The 27,828-nt window shown below is 39.1% G+C and overlaps 1 protein-coding gene and 1 long non-coding RNA gene across 11 annotated transcripts in view; one reads left to right on the top strand and one right to left on the bottom strand.

Annotated features, from left to right (window-relative positions):
• The first annotated feature begins 1,143 nt into the window (after window positions 1–1,143).
• LRRD1 (leucine rich repeats and death domain containing 1) lies at window positions 1,144–27,336 on the top strand. Of its 8 annotated transcripts, XM_074192833.1 has the most exons (8): window positions 1,536–1,623; window positions 7,570–7,791; window positions 8,231–8,367; window positions 8,904–10,910; window positions 13,855–14,053; window positions 21,405–21,566; window positions 24,442–24,559; window positions 27,114–27,336. In XM_074192833.1, the coding sequence occupies exons 4-8, from the start codon at window positions 8,997–8,999 to the stop codon at window positions 27,298–27,300; spliced, it is 2,580 nt and encodes an 859-aa protein (XP_074048934.1). In that variant the 5' UTR covers window positions 1,536–1,623; window positions 7,570–7,791; window positions 8,231–8,367; window positions 8,904–8,996; the 3' UTR covers window positions 27,301–27,336. The 8 variants fall into 8 exon arrangements, with proteins under 8 accessions (XP_074048941.1, XP_074048940.1, XP_074048934.1 ...); XM_074192834.1 differs by lacking the exon at window positions 7,570–7,791 and having other exon boundaries at window positions 1,538–1,623; XM_074192840.1 differs by lacking the exons at window positions 7,570–7,791; window positions 8,231–8,367; window positions 8,904–10,910 and adding an exon at window positions 1,144–1,480 and having other exon boundaries at window positions 1,511–1,623.
• Window positions 3,733–27,828, bottom strand: part of LOC141492513 (uncharacterized) — a 41,275-nt gene continuing 17,179 nt past the window's right edge. The window contains exons 3-4 of one of the 3 annotated variants that reach the window (XR_012469943.1): window positions 13,413–14,169; window positions 3,733–12,197 (exon numbers count right to left, since the gene is read on the bottom strand). This is a non-coding gene — a long non-coding RNA (uncharacterized LOC141492513). Of the gene's footprint in view, window positions 12,198–13,412; window positions 22,337–27,828 lie in introns of those variants that run through there. The other 2 variants (XR_012469944.1, XR_012469942.1) reach the window with 2 other exon arrangements.

The following is a 27,828-nucleotide window of genomic DNA, read 5'->3' on the forward strand; positions in this document are numbered from 1 at the left end:
TGAAGCAATCAATTACCTTATTTCCACAGCAAGAGAGTGCTTTGTTACTCTTTTGGGGGATGGGGGTGGGACTAGTATTTTATTTTTTTCCAATTTCATGTAATAATCATTTTCAACATTCATTTAAAAAAAATTAAGGCAATGGCATTAAGAGTGACTTGCCCAAGGTCACAAAGGTAGGCAATTATGAAGTGTCTGAGGTTAGATTTGAACTCAGGTCCTTCTGATTCCAGGGTTGGTACTGGGTAGGCCACCTAGCTGCTCCACCCAACATTCATTTTTTATAAAATTTTGAGTTCCAATTTTTTTCTTCCTCCCTCCCTGTAATCCTCCCTCTCCAAGACAGCAAGTAATACAAGTTATACATATGCAATCATGTGAACATATTTCCACATTATTCATGGTGTGAAAGAAGAAACAGAACAAAAGGGAAAAGGCAGGAAAAACAAAAAATTTAAATTGAAAACAGTATTCTTCAACCTGCATTCAGACTCTAGTGTTTTCTCTCAACGTGGGTAGCGTTTTTAGTCATTAGTCTTCTGGAATTGTCTTTGATCTTCACTGAGGATCAGTTTATATAAATCTTTCCAGGTTATTTGAAATCCTCCTGCTCATTTCCTATAGCACAATAATATTTCATCACATTCATATCCCACAACTTACTCAGCCATTCCCCAATTCATGGGTATTCCTCCAGTTTTTGCCACCATGTAAAGATCTGCTATAAATATTTTTGTTCACTGAAGTCCTTTCCCCTCTTTTATGATCTCTTTGGGATAGGGACCTGATACTGGTATTACTGGATTATATACACAGTTTTATACTGCTTTGGGCAGAGCCCCAAATTGCTCTCCAGATTGGTCGGATCTGTTCATAACTCCACTGACTATGCAGGTGTCCCAATTTACCTGTCTCTTCTGCAAAACTTATCATTTTCCTTTTCTAGCCTGTTAACCCATCGGGTAGGTCAGGTGTTTCTGAGTTGTTTGAAATGGCATCTCTCCTTATCTCCAGAGATAAGGCCTTTTTTCCCTATGACCACGCGATAGTTTTAACTTGTTCAGGGTCTTGGCATTCTTGACTGGACCCTGGAGACTATGGGTGCATGGCGGCCCCGGGGTCTGCGCCTTCTATTTTTCTCTGGAGTAGGGGAGTGGCCGTGAATCGGAAATGGAATACGGTGGGTTGAGACTGTCCACGCGGAACAATGAGAAAAGTGCGTGGGAGCGGCAGCAGACCAGCGGAGCGAGTGGAGGGAGGCCACGAGAGACGCCCTGGACGGGTCAGAGCAGCCCAGGCCAGGCCCAGCCCCGGGGCTCCGGTGGGCCCCGCGCAGAGCGCTCAGGACCCTGGCCAGCGGACGGCCGCGGGCTGACCCGGACCGGGCGGGCGCAGAAGCCTGCTGCTGCCTACGCCGCAGCCGCCTCACAAGAGCTCGCGAGGGGCCGTGACGGGAGTGCGGGGAGCCGGGGCCGGGCCTCCCTCCGCCGCTGCCGCCGCGGCTGCCCGGCCCTCCGCCCCCAGGCCGCCGCCTCCCGGGCCCCAGAGCCTGCTTCACGGGCCTTGGGGGGGGGCTCGCCCAGCCAGCCCCACCCTGGCGCCCACGGCCCGCGGCCTCTCCAGGTACTTTACAGGCGCCTGGCCCCGCTGGCCCCCTGGCCCGCCCTGGCCCGCCCTGGCCCCCCTGGTCCGCCCTGGCCCCCCTGGTCCGCCCTGGCCCCCCTGGTCCGCCCTGGCCCCCCTGGTCCGCCCTGGTCCGCCCTGGCCCCCCTGGTCCGCCCTGGCCCCGCTGGCCCCCTGGCCCGCCCTGGCCCGCCCTGGCCCCCCTGGTCCGCCCTGGCCCCCCCTGGCCCGCCCTGGTCCGCCCTGGCCCCCCTGGTCCGCCCTGGCCCGCCCTGGTCCGCCCTGGCCCCCCTGGTCCGCCCTGGCCCCCCTGGTCCGCCCTGGCCCGCCCTGGTCCGCCCTGGTCCGCCCTGGCCCCCCTGGTCCGCCCTGGTCCGCCCTGGCCCCCCTGGTTCGCCCTGGCCCGTCCTGGCCCCCCTGGTCCGCCCTGGTCCGCCCTGGTCCGCCCTGGCCCGCCCTGGTCCGCCCTGGCCCCCCTGGTCCGCCCTGGTCCGCCCTGGTCCGCCCTGGCCCGCCCTGGTCCGCCCTGGTCCGCCCTGGTCCGCCCTGGTCCGCCCTGGCCCCCCTGGTCCGCCCTGGCCCCCCCTGGCCCGCCCTGTCCGCCCTGGCCCCCCTGGCCCCCCCCCTGGCCCGCCCTGGTCCGCCCTGGCCCCCCTGGTCCGCCCTGGCCCGCCCTGGTCCGCCCTGGTCCGCCCTGGCCCCCCTGGTCCGCCCTGGTCCGCCCTGGCCCCCCTGGTTCGCCCTGGCCCGTCCTGGCCCCCCTGGTCCGCCCTGGCCCGCCCTGGCCCCTCTGGCCCACTCACTCTTTTTCCTTTTCAAATGAAGCGAGCTGAGGGGCCAGAGCTTATCACTTCTAGGACTGGAAGTCACGGATCCTGCCCTGGGAATGAGAGCACAGGCGGTCGGGAGGCTGGTTAGTCGCCCAGGGCGACTCTCTCCTCCGTCCCGTGCACCCTCCCTTGTAAGAGAGAAAACAAGAGCCAATCCTAGCTGAAGCAGCTTCATAATATAGTGGATGGTGGGACTCAGACTGCCAGAGCGCCAAATAACAGTACTGTAGCTAACATTTATATAGGGTTTCCAGTGTGCCTGCCAGTCATTGTACCAAGCCTTTATTATCACCATTTTACAGATGAGAAAACCAGAAGATAGGGCACTACTATTATCACCATTTTACAGATGAGAAAACTGAGGCGAACAGGGATTAAGTGACTTATCCAGGACATTTGGCCATGCCATTTTACTTCCTGTGTGACTTTGGAGTTATCACTTAATCTTGAGACCTCACTTTGCTCATTTGTAAAATGAGGGGTCTCTACTAAGACTTCTGAGGGCCTTTCCTGTTCTAAATAGGGGAACCTGGCATGGCGGCATGTTCCATCTAGCACCCTCTAGACTGGAGTCTGAGAGGATATGCAACACTTTACACCCTTAGACTTCACCTCTTTAGAGAGAAGAATGTTGCCAATACTCCTCCAGGTCTAAGAATTACAGAATATGAGTGCGAGGAGACAGTGGCCACCTAGTCCAACCTGAACAGGAAGATAATCCCAGCCCACCTTCTGTGTAACATAGAAGACAAAGTAGTAATGGCAAACTGAATTTAGCACTCCCCATACTCTTTTCCTCCTTAAAATGACTTTTGACATCTTAACTGTGGTGATTCAGAAACAGCAAAAGATCTTGTTTATTTTCTTTCTTTTCACTCCCCTTTTCATCTGTCATTACAATACTGGAATTTTTAGACACCACTAGATTTGCAGAGATCTGCCCCTTTAAAATAATACAAGATGTCCTTATTTTTCAAATAGGCAGATTTTTAAAATGTTACATTTAAAAAAAAAGTCAGTGTTGACAGAATAGTGTTTCATTTCAAACAATTATCTTGATTTAAGGAAGCTTGGTAACACAGTAATTAAGAGGGTTGGGCCTGGAGTCAAAAAGACCAGAGTGCAAATCTGCCTCAGACACCCTGGGCAAGTCACTTAACCCCATTGGCCTCAGTTTCCTCATCTGTCAAATGAGCTAAAAAAGGAAATAGCAAACCACCCCAAGATCTTTGCCAAGAAAGCCTCAAATAGGGTTACAAAACTCAGTCATGACTAAAAATGATTGAACAACATCTTGAGTTAAGAAAAAAATGCCTCCCTACTTAAGAGAGAAGTCATATGGCATCACATCTTGTCCATGTCTTCTCGTCCTGGAGACGTTTGTCCAAGTCTTTTTGGCAAAAATTTCACAGGGACTTTCCTCAGCCGTTGGACATCTTTCCCTGTTTCCTGGATACCAGTACAACTACCAGATAGGCTTACCTCAAGGGAGCAGCTGGATCAGAGTATCTTTTTCACTACTTAGACAAGTCATCTGGGATCATATGCTACTTAGATCAACTACTCTTTTCTTTACCCTTTGGATCACTTGCAATTTTGATTCTTCACTCATCTAGTCAACAAGCTTTGTATCAGATACTTTGCTACGAGCAAAGTGTTTCCAGTGTGCCTGGAATGAAAATTGAAAGAATGAAACAATCCCTATTCAATGAAAAGCTAACACACTAAATAACAGAATTCCTCTGCCATCTTGGTATTGCTATCGTATTGTATGTAAAGTATTGTACTATAAAAATAGTATAAAGTCAAACTTTAACTTTCTCTAATTATCATAAAACTGCATTTCCTTAAATAAAAAATTTTTATTAAAAAAAAAGATTGGATATACCCAATGGAGAAGGAAGTATCTGCTCCAAGTCTTCTTTTTGTGATCTGGTTTCTTGAAATACTAGGATTGAGGCAAACTTCAGTCTTCTCTTTTCCAGTTTTTCATTAATTAGTCTTATTTCCTCTTTCTCACCTCACTATCCTTTTTCCTTTCCTATTCCTGTGATTCTCTCTCTCCCTGAGGGACTGAACATCTTCAGAAGACACTTCCTTAATTTACAAAGGTCCCTGAGGAAGCCAGAGGAAAGCAATTCCAAAATAGCTTTTTCCATTCTTGAGACTTTAGGAAAAGCTCTTTTCTGATAGTTCTGTCTTCCCCTAGGCAAATGATGAATCCCTACCCTTGTCTGATCTTCAGGGCTCTAGCTAGGGAAAAATGGATGGAGGAAGCAAGTAAAAGTTCTAAAGAGTAGCAATCTGAATTTTTCTTCCCTTTCTCCCATACACTTTGATGACTATTCTCTGCTGGGTTTCCCAAGGAACAGGAGCCCTCTGGAAACTGTCTCACTGCAATTCTCAGGCACACCATCAGGTTACTGAAAGTTTCTGATACTTCATGATTCTTACAGGTGTAGTTTATTCCATTTCTCAGGTTTCCAGACAGAGGAACTGAAGATGTTTTGGTAATTTATTTTTATGAAAGACGAACTTTGTTTTTATTCATAATGTAACATCTCCCTGTCTCTCTCTCTCCCTATAATCTTTTCTTCACTTAAGAACTAATCTAAATAATTTAAAGACTTTCAGTTAAAATCCTTTTAAAAATGCTTCTGATATTGGTGTATTGTTATACTACCAGTTTTCATATAAGATTACATGCCTGAACTGCTACAGAATTTACTACTGTCTTCATAGCATTTTATACTTCCAAAATTTTAATTTTCAAAATTATACCATATGTCAGAAAAAGTGTCTAAAATTTGTATCGAGGTGTCCATTTTAAAATTACTAAAATTACACTTTCTGCCAGAAGCCTTTACCAATCCCTGAACTTGGAATCAGAAAAACTTTTCTTCATGGGATCATGACTGAAATGACTGAATAGTAACTTAATGCTTTTGCTTTCATTAACTGCACTTAACCCTGTTTCTATCTTCTCTTATATCCAGTGTTGTTTGCATGTTGTCTCCTTAATTTGACTGCAAATTCTTTGAGGATAGATAATGACTTTTCCTTTCTTTTTATCTTCAGTACTTAAGAAAGTGTCTTGTCATATTGTTGGCATTGAATAATTGTTGATTCACATTAATATGTAATCAAAGCAATTTTATTTAGAGGGTGCTGCTGTTAAGTTTTCACATTGACATATTTTGATTGTAGTTTTGAATAATATTCAGTTTACTGTTTACTATTTGTTTATTGTTCAGTTTGCTCTTATGTGAAATTTAGGATGGTTATAAACTTTAAAATTATTAAAAAATGCCTATACAACTCAATACAATAAAATATTTATTAAGTGGCTTGCAGTTAAAAGCAAAGCACAATTTTAGGTGTAGGTAACAAAAAGACAAAGGCCACAGTCTCTGCCCTCAAGGAACTTTCTCCTGATGGGATGAAATTTATATGCAAATGATGTAGGTACTTAAGAAATTTCACAAGTGAGGAAATGCAAAAGATTAGAGGATCCTTGGGAGCTGGCTGGGACTCCCAACCCCCACTGTATATCTCTTGGACCTTTTTCTTCCTGTCTGGGTCAAGAGTTGCCTAAGACTAGCCAGAACATCATTTTATGTCGGAACTCTGCAACAGTCTCCCAGGCTAGTCTCCCCATTTACAGCCTCTCTGAAAGCCACTGGAGTGTCCCCCAAACCTTTTCTGTCCTATCTACTTATTGTGTCCTAGCTGGACCTCTAGACTATCCTCAAGGTGTTTCTTCCTACCACTCCCTTCTATTACATTCAACTCATTTCTCATCATTTCAAATTATTGATTCTCTTAGCTATTTTTAAAATAGTCTAAAAGAAAAGTACAAGCCCCTTTAATAATTCTGACCTTGAACTCACTTTTGCTACTGGATCCTAATATTCCTTCTAGAATGTCCTAAATCATGTTTCTTTCAAATTAAGAAAAGGGATATCAAAGGATCCCAGAGTTAAAAAAACATTCTTGGAGGCCATCCAGTCTTAACTCATATCTGACCATTCATTCCCTTCTACAATTTACCAAGTGATCATCTAATCTTGCAATGCCACCTCCAATGAGGGGGATTCCTTCACTTCCCAAAACAGCCCAGTCCCCTTTCAGACATTTATTAAACCTCTGTTATGTGCAGAGAGTACTCTACTAGGTTCTGGTGGAGATTAAAAATTGAGATCCAATACTGCCCTTGCAGAGCTTAAAGCCTAATAATGAGGGGTGGGCATATACATACAGTTTCTTTTTCCATACATCAACGGCCCCATAATGTCCCTGACCTGAGTGTTTTCCCTCAAAAGTGGATGTAGAGGGGCAACCAGGTGGCGCAGTAAATAGAGTACTGGTCCTGGAGTCAGGAGGACCTGAGTTCAAATCAGACCTCAGACACTTATTAACCTAGCTCTGTGACCTTGGGCAAGTCACTTAACCCCATTGCCTTGCAAAACACAAAAAAAAGTGGACATAGAAACTGCTCCATGCTTTTTCATCCTGAGCAATTCTCATTTGTATCTTTTCATAAATCCTCCACTCAGTATCAAAGCAACACACAGAGGTGGAAGGGACGTCAGTGGCCCTCTGACCCAAACTACCTAAAAAGATCCCCTGTTACAGCACACCAAATAAATGGTCATCTATCCTCTCTGCTTGAAGATTGACTTTCAGTGAAGGGAGAACCCAGAACCCACTACTAATTCCACCTTTAAAGAAAATTTTATGTTAAAAATAAGTTGCAAATTCTCTCCCAACCTCCTCCCTCTCTTCTACCTACTGAGAAATCAAGACAGACAAAACCCATTTCATTTATGAGGATTCAAGAACAAATTTCTGTGTAGAGTTTACACACACACACACACACACACACACACACACACACACACAAACACAGAGACATATACATACACTTATCAAGCTACTCTAATTTGCCTTTTTGGACCTTCCCCCAGAGCTTCTAGTTTTGCCCTTTGGGACAAAATTGAATAAATCTGATTTCTCAGGTTCTCTCCCAAGTACCTAAAAACAACTACAGTATATTTCTTCCCCCCAAATCCCCACTCCCATTCTTCAGAATGTCTTTTTTTCTTTTCTTTTTCAGAATGTTTTTGAAGACCTTGAAGATTAAGACACCAATGCCATTTAGGGATATTGGTTGCCCAGTTCCTATTCCTTATTTTTGCTACACGACAAGCATAGCATTTTTTGAACATATGTGTCCTTGAATAGCACATACAGAATTAACAGAATGAAGTAAAATTGTAAGCTCCTTGAGAACTGGAGCTTATATCTTGTAGCCCCAGACAGAGGCTTAGCACAGTAGGTATGTTTATTAAGTACTATTGACTATTGACTTAGACAAAACAATATATGATCAGATAATAGAGGCATAAATAAAGTACTGTGAATAGTTCCGAGGAAAAGGGAAATAATATTATTGATTGAAGCATCAAGGATGGTCATATTATAATAATATGGTAATGTTCTTTTAATTGTAGGCTAACATAATGATCATAGCTAGGATCCATTCCACATTGAAGATTGAAATCCTTCCATGCCTGCTGGTCCTATGGGGCTCTTCCCCACACATGTTTTCCTGTGACCTTGTCGGGGGGGGGGGGGGCATGGTAAGACTTTTTCCACTTTCTCCAGACATTGAAAGGGTACTTTTTTTACCTGTTATTCCTTGACCTTACCACATGACTAACATGCGTGTTCATATGGATCTCTCTATTAAACCTATGATTTCATTAACCTTAAAGACTTCTCCCACTGGAGGAACATCCTGTACCACTGCAGATTAGCACATACTTGGCAATTTTTCATCTTGGAGAGCTGTCTGGAGGCACTGAGAATTTAAATGACTTGCCCAGGGTCCCATAGCCAATGGATGTTGGAGGTAGGACTTAAGGCCTTGTCTTCTTGATACCAAGGCTACAACTTTATCCATTATGCCACACTTCCTCTGTTCCAATTCTGCCTTTCCCAATCTCCCTATTCTACCTTAATCATTATATATATGAACATATGCAAAGTTGCAATTTGGGGATTATGTATATGTATTTAATGATAGGGTTCTGAGCTAGAAGACCTTTCAGATAACTAATCATTTTCATGTTACATGAGGAAATTGAAGTCAGATAGAGTTAGCCTCTAACTCCAAATGGAATAGATTAACTGTCTCATAGGTATGTGAGAAATAGACAGTCAAATGTCTCTTTGTTGAGGATAGATTTAGCCTTCTTTAAAGATTCATACAAGAATCCATGGAAGACTATTCTCTGAATTCATCAGAGAATGAATATCACTGATAAAGAGTTGAGAGAATAAATTTGTCCATGATCTTGATATGTTCACTATATATCCTCCTCTTGTCCTATAAAATGAACCTTTTAAAATGCTCATTAAAACCAAATTACCATCTTGCATTGGCAGAAAATTCCCCCCACAAATGGCATGTTTGAAGAAAGCACACTGCTGAAGAAGTGAAAGGAATCACAGAGAACAGTTAGAAAGGATATTTAAAAAATGTCCAAGTCAGAACTATCTGAAAACCAAGGAACTACTGATTTAGAAGAAGAAAAACATGAAAGTGATGCTAATCAAAAGACCCCAACAAAGCTAGCAAGCCCTTATGATATTTCAGGATCAAGTTCTTCACTAACTAAAAGAGATATCTTTAGAGAAGGAGAAAATGACAACAGAGACAATGATGATGCACAGATCGAAGAGATGGAGGAATTACTTGATGATAATTCAGAAGTGATAAATTACCTACCAGACAAAGAAGCAAGGTTTGCTTGGGGTGATGATTATGATGAAGAAGGAGAAGAGGAAGAGGAAGAGGAAGAAGAGGAAGAGGAAGAGGAAGAGGAGGAAGAAATAGTAGTTACTCCACAAACTTCTGAAGACTATTATAAAAGAATCTTACTATTTGAGAGCTTCATGGAAGATGAAAACTTTAGGGTTAAGCTGAATTCCAAGAATTTGCAGAAATTTCCCAGAGGCCTTTTTAAAACTCAGGATGTAAAATATCTCTATTTAGATAAAAATAACATAAAAACTCTTCAAGTGGAGCCAAATATGGCTGGTCTTGAAGTATTGTCTATGAAAGAAAATGAATTAATAGCACTACCACCTGAAATTGAATGGCTTTGTAATCTGTGTGTATTAAATGTCAGCCACAACCACATATACTCACTCCCAGAAGAAATATCACAACTTGTCTACCTCAGGCAACTTTTCTTGGATAATAATAAATTTTTGGAATTTCCTACAATACTAGCAAGTCTTGAGAAGTTGGAATGTTTAAGCTTGTCTGGAAATAGCCTAAAATGCCTACCAGAAATGATGGCCAATATGAAAAACTTAAAGTTCATCGATCTCAGCAAAAATAAGTTTTTGATATTTCCTAACATCCTTTGCTACCTTCCAAAGTTAGTTAAGCTAAGTGTCTCAACAAATCTCATAAGCAGTTTGCCAAAAGAAATCAGACAGCTAAAGAATTTGGAAGAATTTTTTCTGGACCACAATAAACTGACATTTTTGCCTATACAAATCTTTCAGTTACTGAAACTAAAAAGGCTCCATCTGGTTGATAATAAACTGGAATCTCTTCCCCACAACATTAAGAACTTCCAAGAGCTCAAGGTCCTCCAACTTGACAAAAATTTACTGAAAGAGCTAAATAAAGAAATTTACTCCTGTGCTAAACTAGAATATCTTAGTCTTAGTGACAATGAATTAAAAATAATTCCTGGGAACATTCACAGACTCAAAAAACTGAGAGCACTCTACATCAACCAAAATAAAGTAATGGTTCTAAATGGAGATATCTCCCATCTGAAATATCTCAAGGTGTTAGAATTTTCTGGAAATGCAATTGAAGATATTCCGATTGAAATAAAAAATTGCAATCAAATAAGGAAAGTGGACTTGAGCTTTAATAAAATATGTGATTTCCCAGTGGGTCTTTGTTCTCTGACCTTTCTTGAGTATTTGAACCTTAATGGAAATGAGCTTTCAGAAATACCTGTTAACCTTTCCTTTAGTAGACAACTGATTCACTTAGAATTAAATCAAAATAATCTCTCCTCCTTTTCTCACTACATATGTAGACTTGTAAACCTCAATTACTTAAATCTTAGTAAGAACAAAATATTTCAAATTCCATCTTCCATTTCTAATATGACTTCTCTCCGGGTGCTGATTTTAAGTGGCAATAAATTCGAGAATTTCCCCAAAGAACTCTGCACTTTAGAAAACCTACAGACACTTGATCTTTCTGAAAACCACATACAATATATCCCTTCTGAAATCAGTAATCTACAAGCGATACAAAACTTGGATTTCTCAAGCAATAGATTTGGATATTTTCCATTTGAATTGTGTCATCTATCTTCCCTGAAGGAATTGAAGTTATGCCAAAAGAATGGATGGAAGGTAAGAGGAGACTGATTTTTTTTCCCTCTGTCCTCAAGAGAAAAAGTATTTGAGCTTATATTTCAACATTTTAAATTTAAATTTAAAACATTTAACTTTTTAAACTAAATTCATTTGTTGCTCCACTTAAGTGAAGGTTACAAATACAGCTTTTAATAAGGAAAATAATACAGGAAAAAAAATAGCTTAATAGACAGCTTGTGCCAGTGCCTAGAGCAACTTTTAAATATGATTCCCTTTTTTAAAAAAAACATGAAAAGGCTCCTTGTGGAAGTCCTCTATAAAATCATAGAGATTTCAAGTTGGAAGGGACTTGAGAAGTCCTAGAATGCAGCCCATAGCACAACTGTCTTCTATAGCATCCTTGCCAAAGATCCTTTTCTTAAATACCTCTAGTGACAGATCCCTCACAAAATCCTGAAGCAGTTCTTTCCATTTTTGTACAACTCTGGATGTTGGAGAGATGTCAAAAATAAATTGAGCTAAAATTTGTAGACTTCTGTTCTTGCACCCATGGATCAATTACTTTTTGAGCCATTCTATAACATAATGACTCATGTTGAATTTGCTATTAGACCCCTAATTTCACTTGAGTCATTTTCTTTCTAGATTTCCCCATTTCTATATATGTATATCTGTATGTATAATGCAATAGATTTATTTTAATACAAGCATATTATATTTATTATGTTATTTATATATTATATTTATATTTATTGCTATTTTTATCTTGTTATGTTCAGTGCACCATTCCAGTCTGTTAAGATCTTTTGGGATTCTAATTCTATCTTCTAATATTTGTACTTATCCCTCTCAACAATGTGTTTTTTAATAGAAAACTTGATATTCCTACCAACTCTGCCTTCTTTCATAACATCAATAACTAGACCAAACATAGAACCATGTTGCTTGTACCCAACTGAAGATTTGCTTTCAAGTTGACAATGGTTTATTATTTAATATTACTTTAACATCAAAATATTAAACATTAATAATACTAATAATAGGCAATAATATTAAATACATTATATCCCATATTTTCTTCATTTTGTTGCTTTCCTTATACAATACATTGGGTAAAGTTTTTTTTGGTTTTCAATTTGAATATATCCATCTTATATCTGATTAGATATTTCAATTTTTGATTTAAGTCCAGATCCCTCCCATTCAAAAATAACCAGTTCTGAACTTACTTGTGTCATCATTCAGTATTCATTTTTTCATCTTGTCCTCAAGGATATTATAAAGTAATTGTCAAGTGCCTTGATAAAATCAAGAGTCCTTCATCTAAAAAAATGAGAATATTAATAGTTGTCATTCCTGCCACATAGGATTTAAGACTCAAATAACACAGGGTAGGCCAAGTAGTTGGTAGGTCAAGTGACTTTCTAAACCTTAAAATCTGTCAACTATTATCATCATCATCATCATCTCCTCAGCATTACCTGGACTTCTAATAGTTTAGTGACCCTGTTAAAGAGAAAAAGAATTTGGTCTGGCATGACTTATTCTAAATGAACCCATACTGGCTTTCAGTGATCACTACTTTTCTTAAAACCATCTTCTAAATTATGCATTCTAATGTTTACTGATATTTATTTAGTGTTTTAAGATGATACATTTTTTCATCAGAGCCTCACAAATACATTGTGATGTAGGTGTTACATGTTAAAAATCCCATTTTCCAGATGATGAAACTGAGGCTCAGAGAAATTAAATGCCAGATCACAATAAATAAATGTACACATGTTAAAGGAAAGGAGAAGGGTCCATTTAAACTCTGGTCTCTTCTGACTCAGGTTTGTCACATAGGCCACACTTTTTGCATGAAACTCTTCTCAAGTTTATTGACCTATAGGTTAAAATATTTACCTTCGGGGGCAGCTAGGTGGTACAGTGGATAGAGCACTGACCCTGGAGTTAGGAGGACCTGAGTTCAAATCCAACCTCAGACACTTAATAATTACCTAGTTGTGTGACCCTAGGCAAGTCACTTAACCCCATTGCCTTGCAAAAAGACAAAAAATAAAAAAGTTCAAAAATTGAGAAAAGAAATATTTATCTTCCTTCCTCTTTATGAAAATATATTGTTTCCTAGAAATATAAAAATGCACCCACTTCTCCATATCCCCACCAATATGATTTTTAAATCATTTTAATTTATGGTTGCTAGTTTAATAGGTAAAATGATGATATCCTAATTTTTTTTTAATTTCCATTTTTTACTGCTGCTTGGAGGACATAACAGTTTTTGTAGACATATATAAGCTATATGGATAGAGTATCCACTGTAAAAAAAAGCATTAATCTTGTTTGTTTATATAATTTTATGGCATAAGTCTGACAGCTTTTATCAGTTCTATTTGTCACATATACAGAGTATTCTAAAACTTTTTTCCATTTTCAAGGTATTAAAGCTTTCAGGTCATACCCTATTTTCTCCATTTTGATGCTTTTTGTTAGATATTCAGTACATTAAAAAAAAGATATTTAGTACTTTACCTTTTATGGGGAAAGTATTTTTGTTTACATATTTGAATATATCCATCTTGTGTGATTTCATTTATCCCTTCTGACTATAACTATTATATATGTGTTATAATGTTTTCTTCTCTTTTTGTTTCTATATGTTGTATGTTGTATGTTAACTTCATTCAGATTAGTTCTTTGAACTATCTGGAAATTATTTCAGATTTTATGTAGGCTGAGAGTAGATCAAAACTAATTATTTCCCATACAGATATCCAAATATCTTGACATCTATTATAAAGCAGGTCCTTTCCCCTTTCCCTACTTGTCTTAATACCCCTGCTTATAAGAGATTGAGTCCATCTTCCTGCCATGATTGCTCCTGAAAATAATCTTCCTTACTACTCCCCTAACATTCTGGAAAAGAATAATAATAGCATGCATAACTTCTCTTTTCATTGAATTTTTGTTACAGTTGACTCAAGTTCCAGATGAATTGTCTATTTTGACTGAGCTCGAAATCCTTGATATTTCATATAACTCTATAAAAGAACTTCCAAAGAATATAGGAGAACTAAGCAAGTTGGTTCATTTCAATGCCAGTAACAACCTGATAAGTGTTCTCCCGCTATCTTTTGGATTTTTAAATAAGCTGAAGCATCTGAACATGAGTGGTGAGTATTGAGTCTTTCTGTCCTTAGGGAAGTGAAAAGGAAGGCTAAATATGGTAGGCATGTTCTTCTTTTGGAAACTTCTGCCACAGTTGCAGAGCAGACAAGGACAGGAACATCTGAAGGAAGAGAAATGGCAGAAGTCAAATTGGATGAGCACCAATACTGTATTAGAATATAGGTTAGGCTGTGGTATATGTTTGTCATGGAACACAATTGTGCTATTAGAAACCAGGAAGGATGGGAATTCAGGGAAGCCTGGAGGGATTTGCATGAACTGATGCTGAGTGAGATGAGCAGAACCAGAAAAACACTGTACACCCTAATAGCAACATGAGGGTGATGATCAACCTTGAAGGACTCACTCATTCCATCAGTGAAACAATTGGGAACAATTTTGGGCTGTCTGCAAAGGAGAGTGCCATCTGTATCCAGATAAAGAGCCGTGGAATTTGAACAAAGTTCAAGGACTATTCCCTTTAATTTAGGGAAAAAAACCAGATATCTTATTGTCTGATCTTGTTATCTCTTAGACTTTTTGTCTCTTCCTTAAGGATATGATTTCTCTCTCTTCACACTCAATTTGGATCAATGTACAACATGGAAACAAAGTAAAGACTGACAGATTGCTTTCCATGGGGTGGGGGGAGGGAAGCAAGACTGGGGGGAAATTGTAAAACTCAAATAATATCTTTAATTAAAAAAATCCTGAAAAAAAAGAATATAGGTTAGGATGGCAAGAACTTTGGGTTTTGAGTCAGAAGATCAGAGTTGCAGTTTTCTCAGATGTATAATGATGAGATTATACTAGACAACTGCTGGCTCTTAAGAAAATGGAAAATCAAAGGCCATGTGCTTAAGGGGGGATAAAAGAAAGAATATGACTTAGTTCCTGGCCTGGAAATGTATGTGCCTCAGCTACAGAATCTTAATGCATTTATGCAGGTGATGTTTATCTACATTTTTGGAGATTGACATTTTCTGTGTGGATTCTGACTGGATACATATGCATGTACAGTGCATAGCTCAAAGATATTGTGGGTTGGTTCCAAAGCACCACAGTAAAGTAAATATCATAATAAAGCAAATCATATGAATTTTTTGTTTTCCCAGTCCATACAAAAGTTATATTTACACTATACTGTAGTCTAGTAAGCAAGGCACACTAATATTATGTCCAAAAAAATACATACCTTAATTTAAAAATACTTTATTGATCAAAAAAATGCTAATCATTATCTGAGAAATCAGTGAAAACCATAATCTTTTTGTTGGTGGAGGGTCTTGTCTCAGTATTGCTGACTGATCAAAGTGGTGGTTACTGAAGTTTGGGGTAGTAGTGGCAATTTCTAAAGTAAGAAAACAAGGAAGTTGGGATCAAATGGCCCGAATCTTCCTTTCACTTAAACTTTTAGAGGTCATTGTAGGGTTATTAACTGATCTAATTTCACTATTGTTGTGTCTCGGGGAACAGGGAACATAGGAGAGGGAGAAAGAAGAGATATGGCTGGTGAAGCAGTCTGAAAATACTCATTATTTATCGATTAATTTTGCTGTCTTATATGGGTGCAGTTTGTGGCTCCCAGAACCAATTACAACAATATCAAAGATAACTTATCACAGATCACCATAACAGATATAATAATAATGACAAAGTTTGAAATATTGTGAGAATTACCAAAATATGGCACAGAGATACTATGTGAGCACATGCTGTTGGAAAAATGATGATGACAGATTTGTCCTACACAGGGTTGCCAGAAACCTTCAAATTGTAAAAAGAGCATTATCTACAAAGTGCAATAAAGCAAAGCACAATAAAACAAAGTATTTTTTTTTTTGTCAACAAGCAATCACAATGTCATAAGAGTCATGTGAAAACCAGGTTTATTACAAGAGAAATGAGCGTGCAGGTAGAACTCAAAAGGTTCATAGTCCTCGAAGAAGTTTGTATATTTAAGGAGGAGAGACAAACAGGAAGGGTTGAGTATGGGAGGGGAAAGATGCAGTAACCCCCTCCCAAAGGAGAAGAGCAAGGTGGTGGCAAAGTCTTTCCCCTTGGGGACTGCTAGACTATGAAGTTAGGAGGGTCCATTTATCTGCAAAGGACCCCAGAAACACAAACATAATCCAGGCTGACCCAGACTGGCTGACTTCTGTCTTGTCCAAGAGTACACAGGGAGTGCAGTTTGAGGTGCAGCAACAAAAGATGACTGCTCAGGGGGAGCTTGGTCCCAGGCACATTCGGGGTCTGCGGCATGCAAGAAGAGATTTAGAATAACTTCTGTTGGAAGTGAGACAAAGAATCAATTCAAGAGGACTAGATCATCTTGCAATGAGAGTTTTGTTGAGATTGGAGAATATGATTAATCAATTAACAGTCTCTTTTCAAGAAATTTACAATCTAAAGGAGATAACATATGAACTACATACAAAGCATAAACTACAGAATAAATGAGAAATAATTAACAGAAGGGAGACATTGGAATTAATAGGAATAGAAGGTGTGAATTTTAATTGGAGTTTAAAGGAAGTCAATAAGATCAGTATTTGGAGCAGAAGAGGGAGAATGTTTTTGAGATGGGTTACAGGGAGACTGCCTGGAGCTTAGAGATGAAGAGTCTTAATTGTGGAAAAGCAAAGAGGTCAGTGTCACTGGACTGAAGAGTACAAAGTAGGAAGTAAGGTATGTGAAGACTGGAAAGGTAAGAGACGGAGGTTAGGTTATGAAAGGTTTGGAATGCCAAATAGAACATTTTTTATGCAATCCTGGAGGTGATAGAAAGCCACTGAATGTATTGACTTGGGTGAATGGGGGACAGTAGAACAATATCAGACCTGGGGGTTAGGAAAATAGCTTTAGTGGCTCAATGGAAGTTGGACTGGAGTGGGGAGAGACTTGAGTTGGGGAGTGGCAGGTGTAAGAGGAGAGAAAAGAGTGTCTTAGATGTGCAAAAGTAAAATCAATAAGAATTGGCAACGGCCTTGATATGAGGAGAGTGATGAGAAAGAGAGGAGTTGAGGATGACTCCTAAGTTGTGAGAGTGGTGGTGTCCTTTACAGTAATGGAGAAGATAAAAGGGATATGGTGTGAAAGGTTTCATGGGAAAGACATTAAGTTTGGTATTGGGCATATTACATTTCAGATGTCTAGTGGACATTCAGTTCAAGAAGCCTGAAAAGTAGATGGGGATGTGAAATTGGAAATCAATAGAGAGGTTGGGGCCTACAGGATAGGAAGATTTAAGGATCATTAATAAAGAGATGGTAATGAAGTCCATGGGAGCTGATGAAATAACCAAATGAAATTGTATAGAAGGAAGAGAAAAGAGAATCTATGCCAGGACCCTGAGGAAACTTATGGTTAATAGAGCATGATCTGAAGGAAGATCCAGCAAAGGAAACTGAGAAGGAGTAAACAGATAGGAGGAAAATCAGAAGAGAGAGGTGTCCTACACCACTGCTGGTGGTGGTCGTGGAAGTGATGGTGCACCTAAAAGATCAATGGTAATTTGGGAGAAAGCACTTTCTTTGAATTAATGAAGTTGGAAGTCAAATTGTAAGAGAGAAAATGGAGGCATTGATTACAGTTGGCTGTTTTGAGTTTAGATACTAAGGGTAAAAGAGATAGATACAAGGTGATAGCAGTGTGCAAAGATCAGGGGAAGGTTTTTTCCAGGATGGGGGGTATAGGTAATGAATAAGTCAGATATTGAAGATAAATAATAAAGTGGGGATGATAGAAAGGGCAATTAATTGGAAGAGATGGGCTGAGATGAGATCCCTTGAACAAATAGAGGGTTTAGCCCTCATAAGGAGTAAGACTATGTCATCACATGAGATGATGAAGGGATGAAGGAGGAGAGAGAGGCAGAAAACACCTGAATGACTGGAGATGAAGAAGAGGGAACTCATAGTGAATGGCCTCAATTTTTTCTATAAGATATGAGCCAAGATTCTCAGTCAAGAGAGTGGAGGTTTCTGGAATCCTGAAAAGGTTTGGAAGAGCTGCAGTTGAGAGTAGGAGAGTGAGTTGTTAAGGGAGGTCAAATAAGATTGTCAAATAATAGTGAGGGCCTGGTTGAGGAAGAGGAACCAATGCAAGACCAAGAGACTCCTGCAGTAGCCAGATTATCATCAATCAGCTCATGGGGTGGAATGGTTCTGGTAAAGGCAAGTGAGAAGGATACCCAGCATTTCCCTCAGTATAATAGACATAATTGTGCGAGATGCCACCTTCGATACTGAAGGACAACTATTATTAACAAATTTATAGTGGATTTAGTCAGAGCAGTTGTTTGATTTTCTCTAGCTTAATTTAGTAATACCTCTGTAAGGGTGAAGGTGATGAATGGTGAGAGTGATCCAAGGCTGAGGCTTGGCTGGGCGTAATCAAGGATATGATAAAGGCACAAAAGATTCAAGAGAGAAAGAATGTCAAGCAAAAGTTGAATTGGTTCACCAAGAAGTCAAGATGGGGAGTAGAGAAGAGAGTGGCCATTTAATGAAGGAGCAATGGCCTGGGACAAAACTGAGAGGTCAAGGAATTGGAGGTCATAGTGCAGTTCAAGAGTAGAGACAGAAAGTGAGGCAAAGAGAGGGGAGAAAAGTCAAGAGTTGAAAGGAATTTCAGAATATTTGAACATGACTTTATAAAGGTTTCCAGTTTGCACAGTGGTGAGACTTCCTCAAGTTGCGTTCAGTAGGTAGTTAATAAGTGATTTTTGAATTGTTGAATCTCCCATCTCCAGCACAAGAAAGTGAGTTTTCAATGAGCTTTGGGAATGACTTAATTTCTTGAGTAGACTGTAAATTTCTGGAGGGTAGAAAATTGTTTTTATTTCTTTTGTATTTGCTGTGCTTAGTATAATATCTAACAAGATAAATGCCAGAAGGACAAATGTTGTGCTAATTTTCTAAAAGGGATAGAGTTTAGAGACTATAAATAATATATGAAGATACTTGACTTTTTTCTCTTGGGCAAATTTTAGAATAGCTCATTCAAGAGTTTTTTGTTTTTTGGTTGCTGGTTTTTTGTTTGTTTGCTTGTTTTAACATTTATCTGGCTCTTATTATATATTAGGACACTGGGCCTAAATGATTTACAATTATTATCTCATTCAATTCTTAGGACAGTTCTGGGAGGCAGGTAGGTAGGTACTCTATTAGTTTCCATTTTACAGATGAGGAGACTGACGCAAATTAAGCTTAAGTGACTTACCCAAGATGACATAGCTAATAAGTATCTGAGGCCAGATTTGAACTCTAGGCTGGGTACTCTATATCTACTGTACTAACCAGTTGCCTCAATTATCCAAGTGATTATTTGTGAATATCTAGCAAAGGAAGCTGTAATTATAGAGAACCAGCAGTCTCATTATAGCCATAACATGATTTCTTCTTTGCAATCATGTTTACTAATCTGGTTGATCAGGATGTTGCAGGCTTGGTGTCCCTAGAATCAAGTTAAATATGGGACAAAGTACTGTGTACTTTTTGGTGAGTCATGCAAGTAGATAGATTCCAGAGACTCAAAGAGAGGTCAGCAATGGTCTGGTTTCAACTAGTGGCATGTCCTGGAATCAGTACTTGGCCTTTTACTGTTTTAACATTTTTATTAATAACTTGGATAAAGGTATAGAGGGCCTACTCATTCAATTTTCAGATGAGACACAGCTGGGAGGGAAATCTGCCCATTTGATGACAATCAAATTTGATACAAAATGATCTTGACAGTCTAGAACATGGAACTGAATCATATAAAAGGAATTCAATGGAATCAATGTAAAGTCTTATGGTTAGGTTCAAAAAATCAACTTCACAAGATCAAATTGGGGAGGCCTAGTTTATCTGTCTCTCTAGTCCAAACAACTTGTCTGAGAAAAGTAGAAGGCCTTGAGAAGGCTATATTTTTTTACAAATTATCAGGGTGTGATGGTAGCCAAAAAAATTAAAGCAATTGTATTAGGAATGACAATTCACCTTCCAGGAAAGAAAGGTTAATAGTAATACTCTCCTTAGTCTTCTGGAAGATTGGGTTCAATTCAGGGGATCACCATTTAGTAATGAATGTCCAGAAGGCAAGTAGAATGTGTGCTCTGAGTTCATCTCTCCTGGGGATCATTTGATAGAAATGAAGATATTTGTCTGGTGGAGAAAAGACTCAGGGAGAGATAGGATGGTGGTTATTAAGTATGTGAAGGACTAGGACATGAAACAAAGACTATCTTTGTTCTCTTTGACCCCAGGGATAAGAACCAGAAGTAGTGAGGGAGTGAAAGGTGCAGAAGGGCAAAGTTGGGTTTGATACCAGGGAAAATTTTGTACCAAATGGTGCCATTCAAAAAGGCAGGAGCTACCTCAAGAGGGAGTGGGTGACCTTGAACTGGAAGTGCTCAAGCTGAGACTGGGTGATTGTTGGATGGATGGGTGTCAGGGGTGAGTTGCCACTTTTAAATCTAAAATTTTGTCATTCTTTGAAATATTCATTAAGTAACTCTAGGCAGGGTATGTCCTTGGGAGATACGGTATCACTCATGACTTTATAGTCACTGTGTAGGCTCTCCAGACTCTGACCAACATAACCTTTCAAGTCTTCACATACTTCTGCTAAAGCCAGACTTTGGATAAAAATTCTGATTTGGTTGTTTCCTTCTGTGTGTTCTAGAACAAATGATTTCAACCTTTCTGAACCTCTTGAAGGAGGTGGGTCCCTATCAGTTATCTATAGTTAAGAAAAATCCCTCCCTTGAAGGGTCAATGTGAGAATTCAATGAGAATAATAGATATCTTAAAGCATTTTGAAAACCTAAAGGTGATATAAACATTTTAGCTATTGTTCTTAGTGTTTTCTCCCCCCATCTCCACTTTCCACATGGCTATCTTCCTTCACCCTCCAACTAGATATTCCTGATTCCTCCCACTCTCCTTTCTGAAAATGTTTCCTCCCTTCACAGACCTTTTTAGTATACTCTGGATCTCTCCTTTACCCTCGTTTCTTCCTACCGGGGAACAGACTTATCTGGCTATCTTCCATATGCTTCAATAGACTATTTCATTTCTGTATCGGTAGCATCTGGGCCAGATCCCACATAGTAGGCACTTAATAAATGTTTGTGGGGATTTTTCTCCCAGAAAAGAAATAGAGCCATAGGTATATAGCGTTCCTTATGTTGAACTTCCCTTTTCCCCTCTTTATTGACAGAGAAAGCCAATGAGCATTAGAGGAACTAGTGATGTGATCATCAGGGGTGAGATTTTTTTTTAAGTTTTAGACTTAAAAATTATTGATTGAATGTCTCCATAATTTTCTTTCACTGAAGGTACAATTTGACTACTGATGTTTTTCCACTAGGAAATCATCTGACAGAATTGCCTAATGGTCTCAATAATCTTTCTTCACTGAGGGAAATAAATTTTGATGAGAATCCTTTGATTAAGCCTCCACATGAAGTCTGTAAAGGGAAAGTATTAAATATTATTGGACATTATCTACAGAAAGCTGAGGACAGAGACGGTAGGTGATGAATGAGTATTTTGTAAAATAATCAACTGAGATGACTTGGTATAGATTTAGTCCTGACTTCTCTGCATATAATGGTCTCCCAAACCTCTCCTCCTCAGTTTAATGTAAGTTATTGTGGGCAAGATCCATTCCTTTATTTTTCCTCAGAACTTAGCCAGTACCAAACTTGCACTTATTAAATGGTTATTGGGGGCAGCTGGGTGGCACAGTGGATAGAGCACTGGCCCTAGAGTCAGGAGGATCTGAGTTCAAATCCAGCTTCAGACACTTAATGATTACCTAGCTATGTGAACTTGGACAAGTCACTTAACCCCATTGCTTTGCAATACCCCCCCCCAAATTAAATGGTTATGGAATGAATGAATGAATATAACATTTGTAGGTAACAAAGATAGTTATTATTAGATAAGTACCACCTCTTCCTAGAGGTTATTCCTAGTATTACCCCCCCTTCCCCAGGTGCTTTGTATTGATTTTGTATATATCATGTGCACACTTAGCTCTGAACACATACACACACACACACACACACACACACACACAGACACATATATCTCAGCAGAATATAAGCTCCTTTGGGCAGGGACTATTTTTCTTTTCTATTTTTTCTCCACTCCCTCACACAAGCTTAATGAATGTTTGTTGCTTAGATGACTTGCATGATACAAACACCTGTCTTCCTTTTTTTTATGAGTTAAAATATAATACCAATAATTCTGGTCCTGAAGAGATCATCTGTACTAATGAGTACAAAAGGTCGAAGATGCCCTTCCCCTTCCCTCCCCCCCCGCCCCCTGCTACCAGAAGCAAGAATGATTCTTTCCCATAAATCTTGCTTGTTGTTTAGAGAAGGGTAGAGACCATAAGTAGGGAATGAGATCTATATCTTCAGAAATAATGTGAGAGTACATGTCTCATTCTGTCCCTGCAGCCCACCACTCTTTTCTCAGAGGAGAGAGAGATAATGATTTATTAATCAGTTTGCTGGTATCAAGCTCAGTTATTGCCAATAATATGAAATATGAAGTCTTCTAAAAGATTTTCAACAAGCACAATTGCTGCAGAACAAAGAGCTTTTATCAGCTTATTTCATGGAAGGAGGATGGGGAAGAGGGATAACTAACCTTTTAATAAAGGTCCTAAAAATACTACTGTCTGATGTAAATCATAGCTACTCAAGCTCTTGAAGAGACCTGAGAATCAGTCTATTTTGGCAGTTGGAACCATCCTCTCAATTTAGAACTGTAACCCATAAGTCCAGCTCCTGAAGGTGTCATAGACCAAGTCCAATCTTGGTGGCTGATCCCCAAATTCATTTCTCTTTGGTTCATTATGTCCCCACCCAGAGAGAGAGTTTGCTACAGGAAAAGTCTATGAATTTATATCTTGTGCATAGTGTGACTATAGCATATGTATAGTTCTCCACATTTGGAGGTAAGTAGGTACTGAGATCTTGTATAAGAAGTAGAGGTTGGGGCAGCTAGGTGGCGTGGGGGGCAACTAGGTGGCGTAGTGGATAAAGCACCAGCCTTGGAGTCAGGAATATCTGAGTTCAAATCCGGTCTCAGACATTTACTAATTACCTAGCTGTGTGGCCTTGGGCAAGCCACTTAACCCCATTTGCCTTGCAAAAACCTAAAAAAAAAAAAAGAAGTAGAGGTTACAAATTACATATCTAGCAGAGAATAGTTTTTGTTCTACCCTCCAGAAAATGCAAAACACATTCAAGGATTCAGAAGTCACAAACAATATAGCAAAACATATTCGAAACTCGAAGTAGCCAGGATTAGAATCTTGACTTTCTGATCCCTAATACAATTTACTAATCTGTTTCAAGAACTACTTGGAAGACAGAGGAACTGAGCATCATACTAACTTTTGTTATCTTCATCTGTTAAGAAAGAAATATTTGCCATCAAGTATTAGGGACTTTTATAAAGACTCAAAACATTGCACTTATTTTTTAAATCATTTTTATTCTGAATTTAAAAAGCTCCAAATAAAATGAGCATTTCCATTTATATAATGGAAAAGAAAAAGAATATTATACGTGAAACTGCAGATCACTACAGTGCATAGCTTGCTTTTCTTTTCAGGCAAAAAAGTTCAACTTGCTGCTTTCAAAGCTGTCCGGCTTGTCTGTGCTTTCTAGTCTTCTGTTATCTTCTTTGTATTTTAAAATAAACTACTAAACAGCTGTCTTACATTTCTTTTTCTGTCCTATCCTCTATCACTTCGCACTCTCTTCAACCTCCAAAGGACTTAGAAAAAATTTTTTACACTCATTGTCCACTTCAGAGAAGTCTTCTAAAATTGAGTTCTTGCTGAAGATCAGCTTAACTAAGGCAACTCAATTAAATGGTGAAAATGAAAAGCTCAAGTAGGGCAGAAGGTTGGGAAGCAGCAACTCTCAATTTTGGTCAGGGACAGTGTGAGTTGATCAGAGAGATCTCTTGGGACAGAGAAGGCAGCTCTGTTTAAATACCAGAAAAATAACAAGACTTGAGAATCAGTATCCTAACTCAGGTGTAAACTCTCTATGGATTTGGCTGGCCATTTAAGCTTTCTATACATCAGATACCTTAGTTAGAAAATGAGAGGGGGGCCTTGGATTAGATACTTTGAGGTATCTTTTGACTCTAAAGTTATGCAGTGATGATATTGCCAAGAGGAATTAAGCAGCATCACAGGATGGGAGAAGTTGCCAATTAGTGGCTATTCTTTTTGATTGAATGGTTGTAATCAGAATACATGTGCTAATAAAATATAGAAAGATTCCTTAATAAGATATATATGATGTTAATTTAAAATGTAAGATCCTTATCAAATGAAGGTACCTTAAAACTTCCCTTGTTTTTATTTTCAGAGAAAATCTTGCAGAAGTTGTTCAGGATAGTTTCTCAAGCTCTACCCAAAATACACTTTGAGTTTTTCTGCCAAAAGCTACAACTGAAGAAGCCAGTGATCGATATTCTAGTGAAGAAGTATTTCTGCATAATAAGATTTTGTAGTTTTCCTTTTCAGTAGAAAACATGAGTCCATGTATACAAATGAGAACATGCATGTAAAATATTTGGCAAACTTTATAACACTAAAATAGTGGTAGTTATTTTACAATAATGTACATCTATGAGACACAGCTAAATGGTACAGATGGATAAAGCACTGGGCTAGGAATCAGAAAGATCCAATTCATGAGTTCAAATCCAGCCTCAGACACTCACTAGCTATGTGACCCTGGGCAAGTCACTTCACCCTTGTTTGTTTAATTTTCCTCATCAATAAGATGATTTGGAGAAGGAAATGGCAAACTACTCCAGTACCTTTGCCAAGAAAATTCCACAAAGCATCATGAAGAGTCACATATGACTGAAACAACTAAATAGTGACATATCTGTATGATGTATATCACAAAACAAAGTAAAAACAATTTATAAATTGGTGAATTATCTTCTGCTTATACTTCAGATAAGAAAGCTAATAGCTGTGTTTTGTTCACCTAACATGTTGTGGTTTACTTATAGGCCATTAACAACTGATGTTTTGCATTCCACTTCAATGTTTGAATTTCACAAATCTTTCACAAATCTTGCTTGCAGGGAGACAAACTCATTCACTACTTTCAAGAGAGAAATATCACTGCACTAACGAATGACTTCAGTAAACTAACATTTTACCCTTATTGTTGAAGTATGAACAGAAGGAGAATTCATCAATTTAGTTATCATAAAAGATGAATAGTAATAATATGATGTTCCAATATGGAAACATTTTTACTAGTATATAATAGCAGAAATACTATCATACCAGATGTTTGGTAATTTAAAATTTTAAAGCAAAACTCCATTTGTATTGATACAGGGCAGGCAGTCCAGCTGTCAGAAGAGCAAACAGGGCTGTTTGGGGAAGATAAGTGCTCTAATCTACATCCAGGACTATAGTATTAGTCACAGCCTCAAACAGAGGCTACAGTACTTGTATTGACCCTAGTCCTTTACACTTATAGCAATGCTAGAGACATTTTAGGGCAGTTAGGTGGAGGAATGGATGGAGTGCCAAACCTGGAGTCAGGAAGACTTATCTTCCTGACTTTAAATCTGGCCTCAGACACTTCCTAGCTGTGTGACCCCGGACAAGTCACTTAAGTTTCCTCATCTGTCAATGAGCTGGAGAAGGAAATGGCAAGCCAATACAGTATCTTTTGCCAAGAAAATCTCAAATGGGATCATGAAGAGTTGGACATGACTGAAATGACTGAACAGCAAAAGAGACATCTCTTTTGAGACAACAGATCCAGAATAGAATTCATTACCTTTCCCCCAAAACCTCCCCTTTCTAACATGTCTATTTCTACAGGAGCCACCATCATTCTGCTAGTACTTCAGGTTCATAACATCCTTAGCTCCTCTATCTCCCTCACACCATCTTTTCTCACCTGTCCCCTCCTCCCTGCACCCCCCCCCTTAGTTTAATCCTTTAGCACCTCTTCCCTAGGTTATTGTAACCATCTCCCAATTGGTCTCCTGCCTCACATCCCTCACCATGCTAAACTGACCATCTAACTCTCCTTACTCAGTCAACTTCTGATTGCCTCCAGGATTAATGATGAACTTTTGTTAGTTTTTAAAGTCATTTACAACCAGGCCCCAACTTACCTTAACTCTTATTCTTTTTTTCCAGCCTCATTGGGCATTACTCCCTTTCCTCACTCTTGAAGTCAACAAAAGTGACCTTTTTACCCATGACCTTCCAGTTCCTGCCTTCATGGCTTTGCTTTGACTATTCCCCTTGTTTGGAAAACATTCTCTCCTTAAGTATCTTTTAGATGAAACTTTTCCTGATTCCCCCAGCTGTTGGTGCCTTCTCTCCTAAATCCACTTTGTATTTAATAACCTTGAATTTGTGTATATTTTCTTTATATTTAATACATACACGTGTGTGTATATTTCCTTGTCTCCCCAGTAAGAATGCAAGTTTCTTCAGATTAGGGATTGTTTCATTCAGTGTATATCTATCCTAAGAGCACAGCACCTTGTAAATGGCACTTGATTAACATTCTGCTCATGCAAACTTTGAACTGAAAAGAGAAGACCAGGAATAGGTAAATAGAAGACTCTGGTTGTATTGGGATAGCTCAGAAGCAATTTTTCAGGAACTCAGTAACCTCTCTGTGTCCTTGAGTTCTCTAGATGACCGCTGCCCAGAGTCCAGACAGTAAGAACATTCAAGAGAGTTCTATGATAGCCCTACAATTTCAGATTTAGCTACTATGTGTTATGGCTTCTCTGAGATTTTTAGTGTTCTTGGTAAGGATAAAAAGTGTGGCATTTGAATTTAATGAAAATGTAGTCATTGTACTATAAGGTCCATACACTCAAGATAGCTGCAGTAGTAGTAACAGCAAAATGTGAGGTCTAGGTCTAGTGGACTTTCTCAACACATGGCAGAAGAGCTAGGAGTAAAATGGAATAAGTATGATAATTGTTAGCTTGTAATTTTGTGATAATAAAGATTAAAGATTTTTTCCCTCAACTTTAGGACTAACACTAGATTGGAAGAAGGAATTCTTGAAGCCCTCAACATTTGGAGAGTGGAAAAAGATCCACCGCTAACTCCTGCTGCTTTGCGAGATCATCTTATAAGAATAATAACTGTAACAGGGTTACAAGAACTGGGTGATAAAGTCAAAGCTCTAAAGCTCAGTACCCAGTTATTCAAATTATAAATGCTACAAAGAAATTAAATGAAAGCTTATGAAACATTTCGTATGAATATTTTCATTGTAACTATTTTATATTGATGGAATTCTTTGTAATGAGCTGATCTATTAATAGCTGATGGCATAATTACTCAAGCAATCATAATAAAATGTTTGTTTTTTACATGTCCATTGCTTGAAAAATTAGGGTATCGGTTGTTTAAAAATAATTGATTCAGTTGTGCTTTTAATAAACCTTTCCAAGAGACCTCTTCTCCCTACAAACAACTCTCTTAGTTCAGTCCTTCAGCACCTTTTCCTCAGGTTATTGTAGCTGTTTCCCAATTGGTCTCCTGCCTTAGGTCCCTCACCACTCCAGTCCATTCTATATCCTGCTGCTAAAATATTTTTCCTTCTGACCATATAACTCCCCTACTCAGTCAACTCCAATGATTTCCAATGTACTTTATTTAGTTTTTAAAACTGCTCCCAACCTGGTCCCAAAGTACCTTTCTTAACCTTCACCCTTTCTTTCTAGCCTCATTGAGTATTTAC

This window comes from Macrotis lagotis, chromosome 7 (genome assembly GCF_037893015.1).
Source record: "Macrotis lagotis isolate mMagLag1 chromosome 7, bilby.v1.9.chrom.fasta, whole genome shotgun sequence".
Taxonomy (NCBI): Eukaryota; Metazoa; Chordata; class Mammalia; order Peramelemorphia; family Peramelidae; genus Macrotis; species Macrotis lagotis.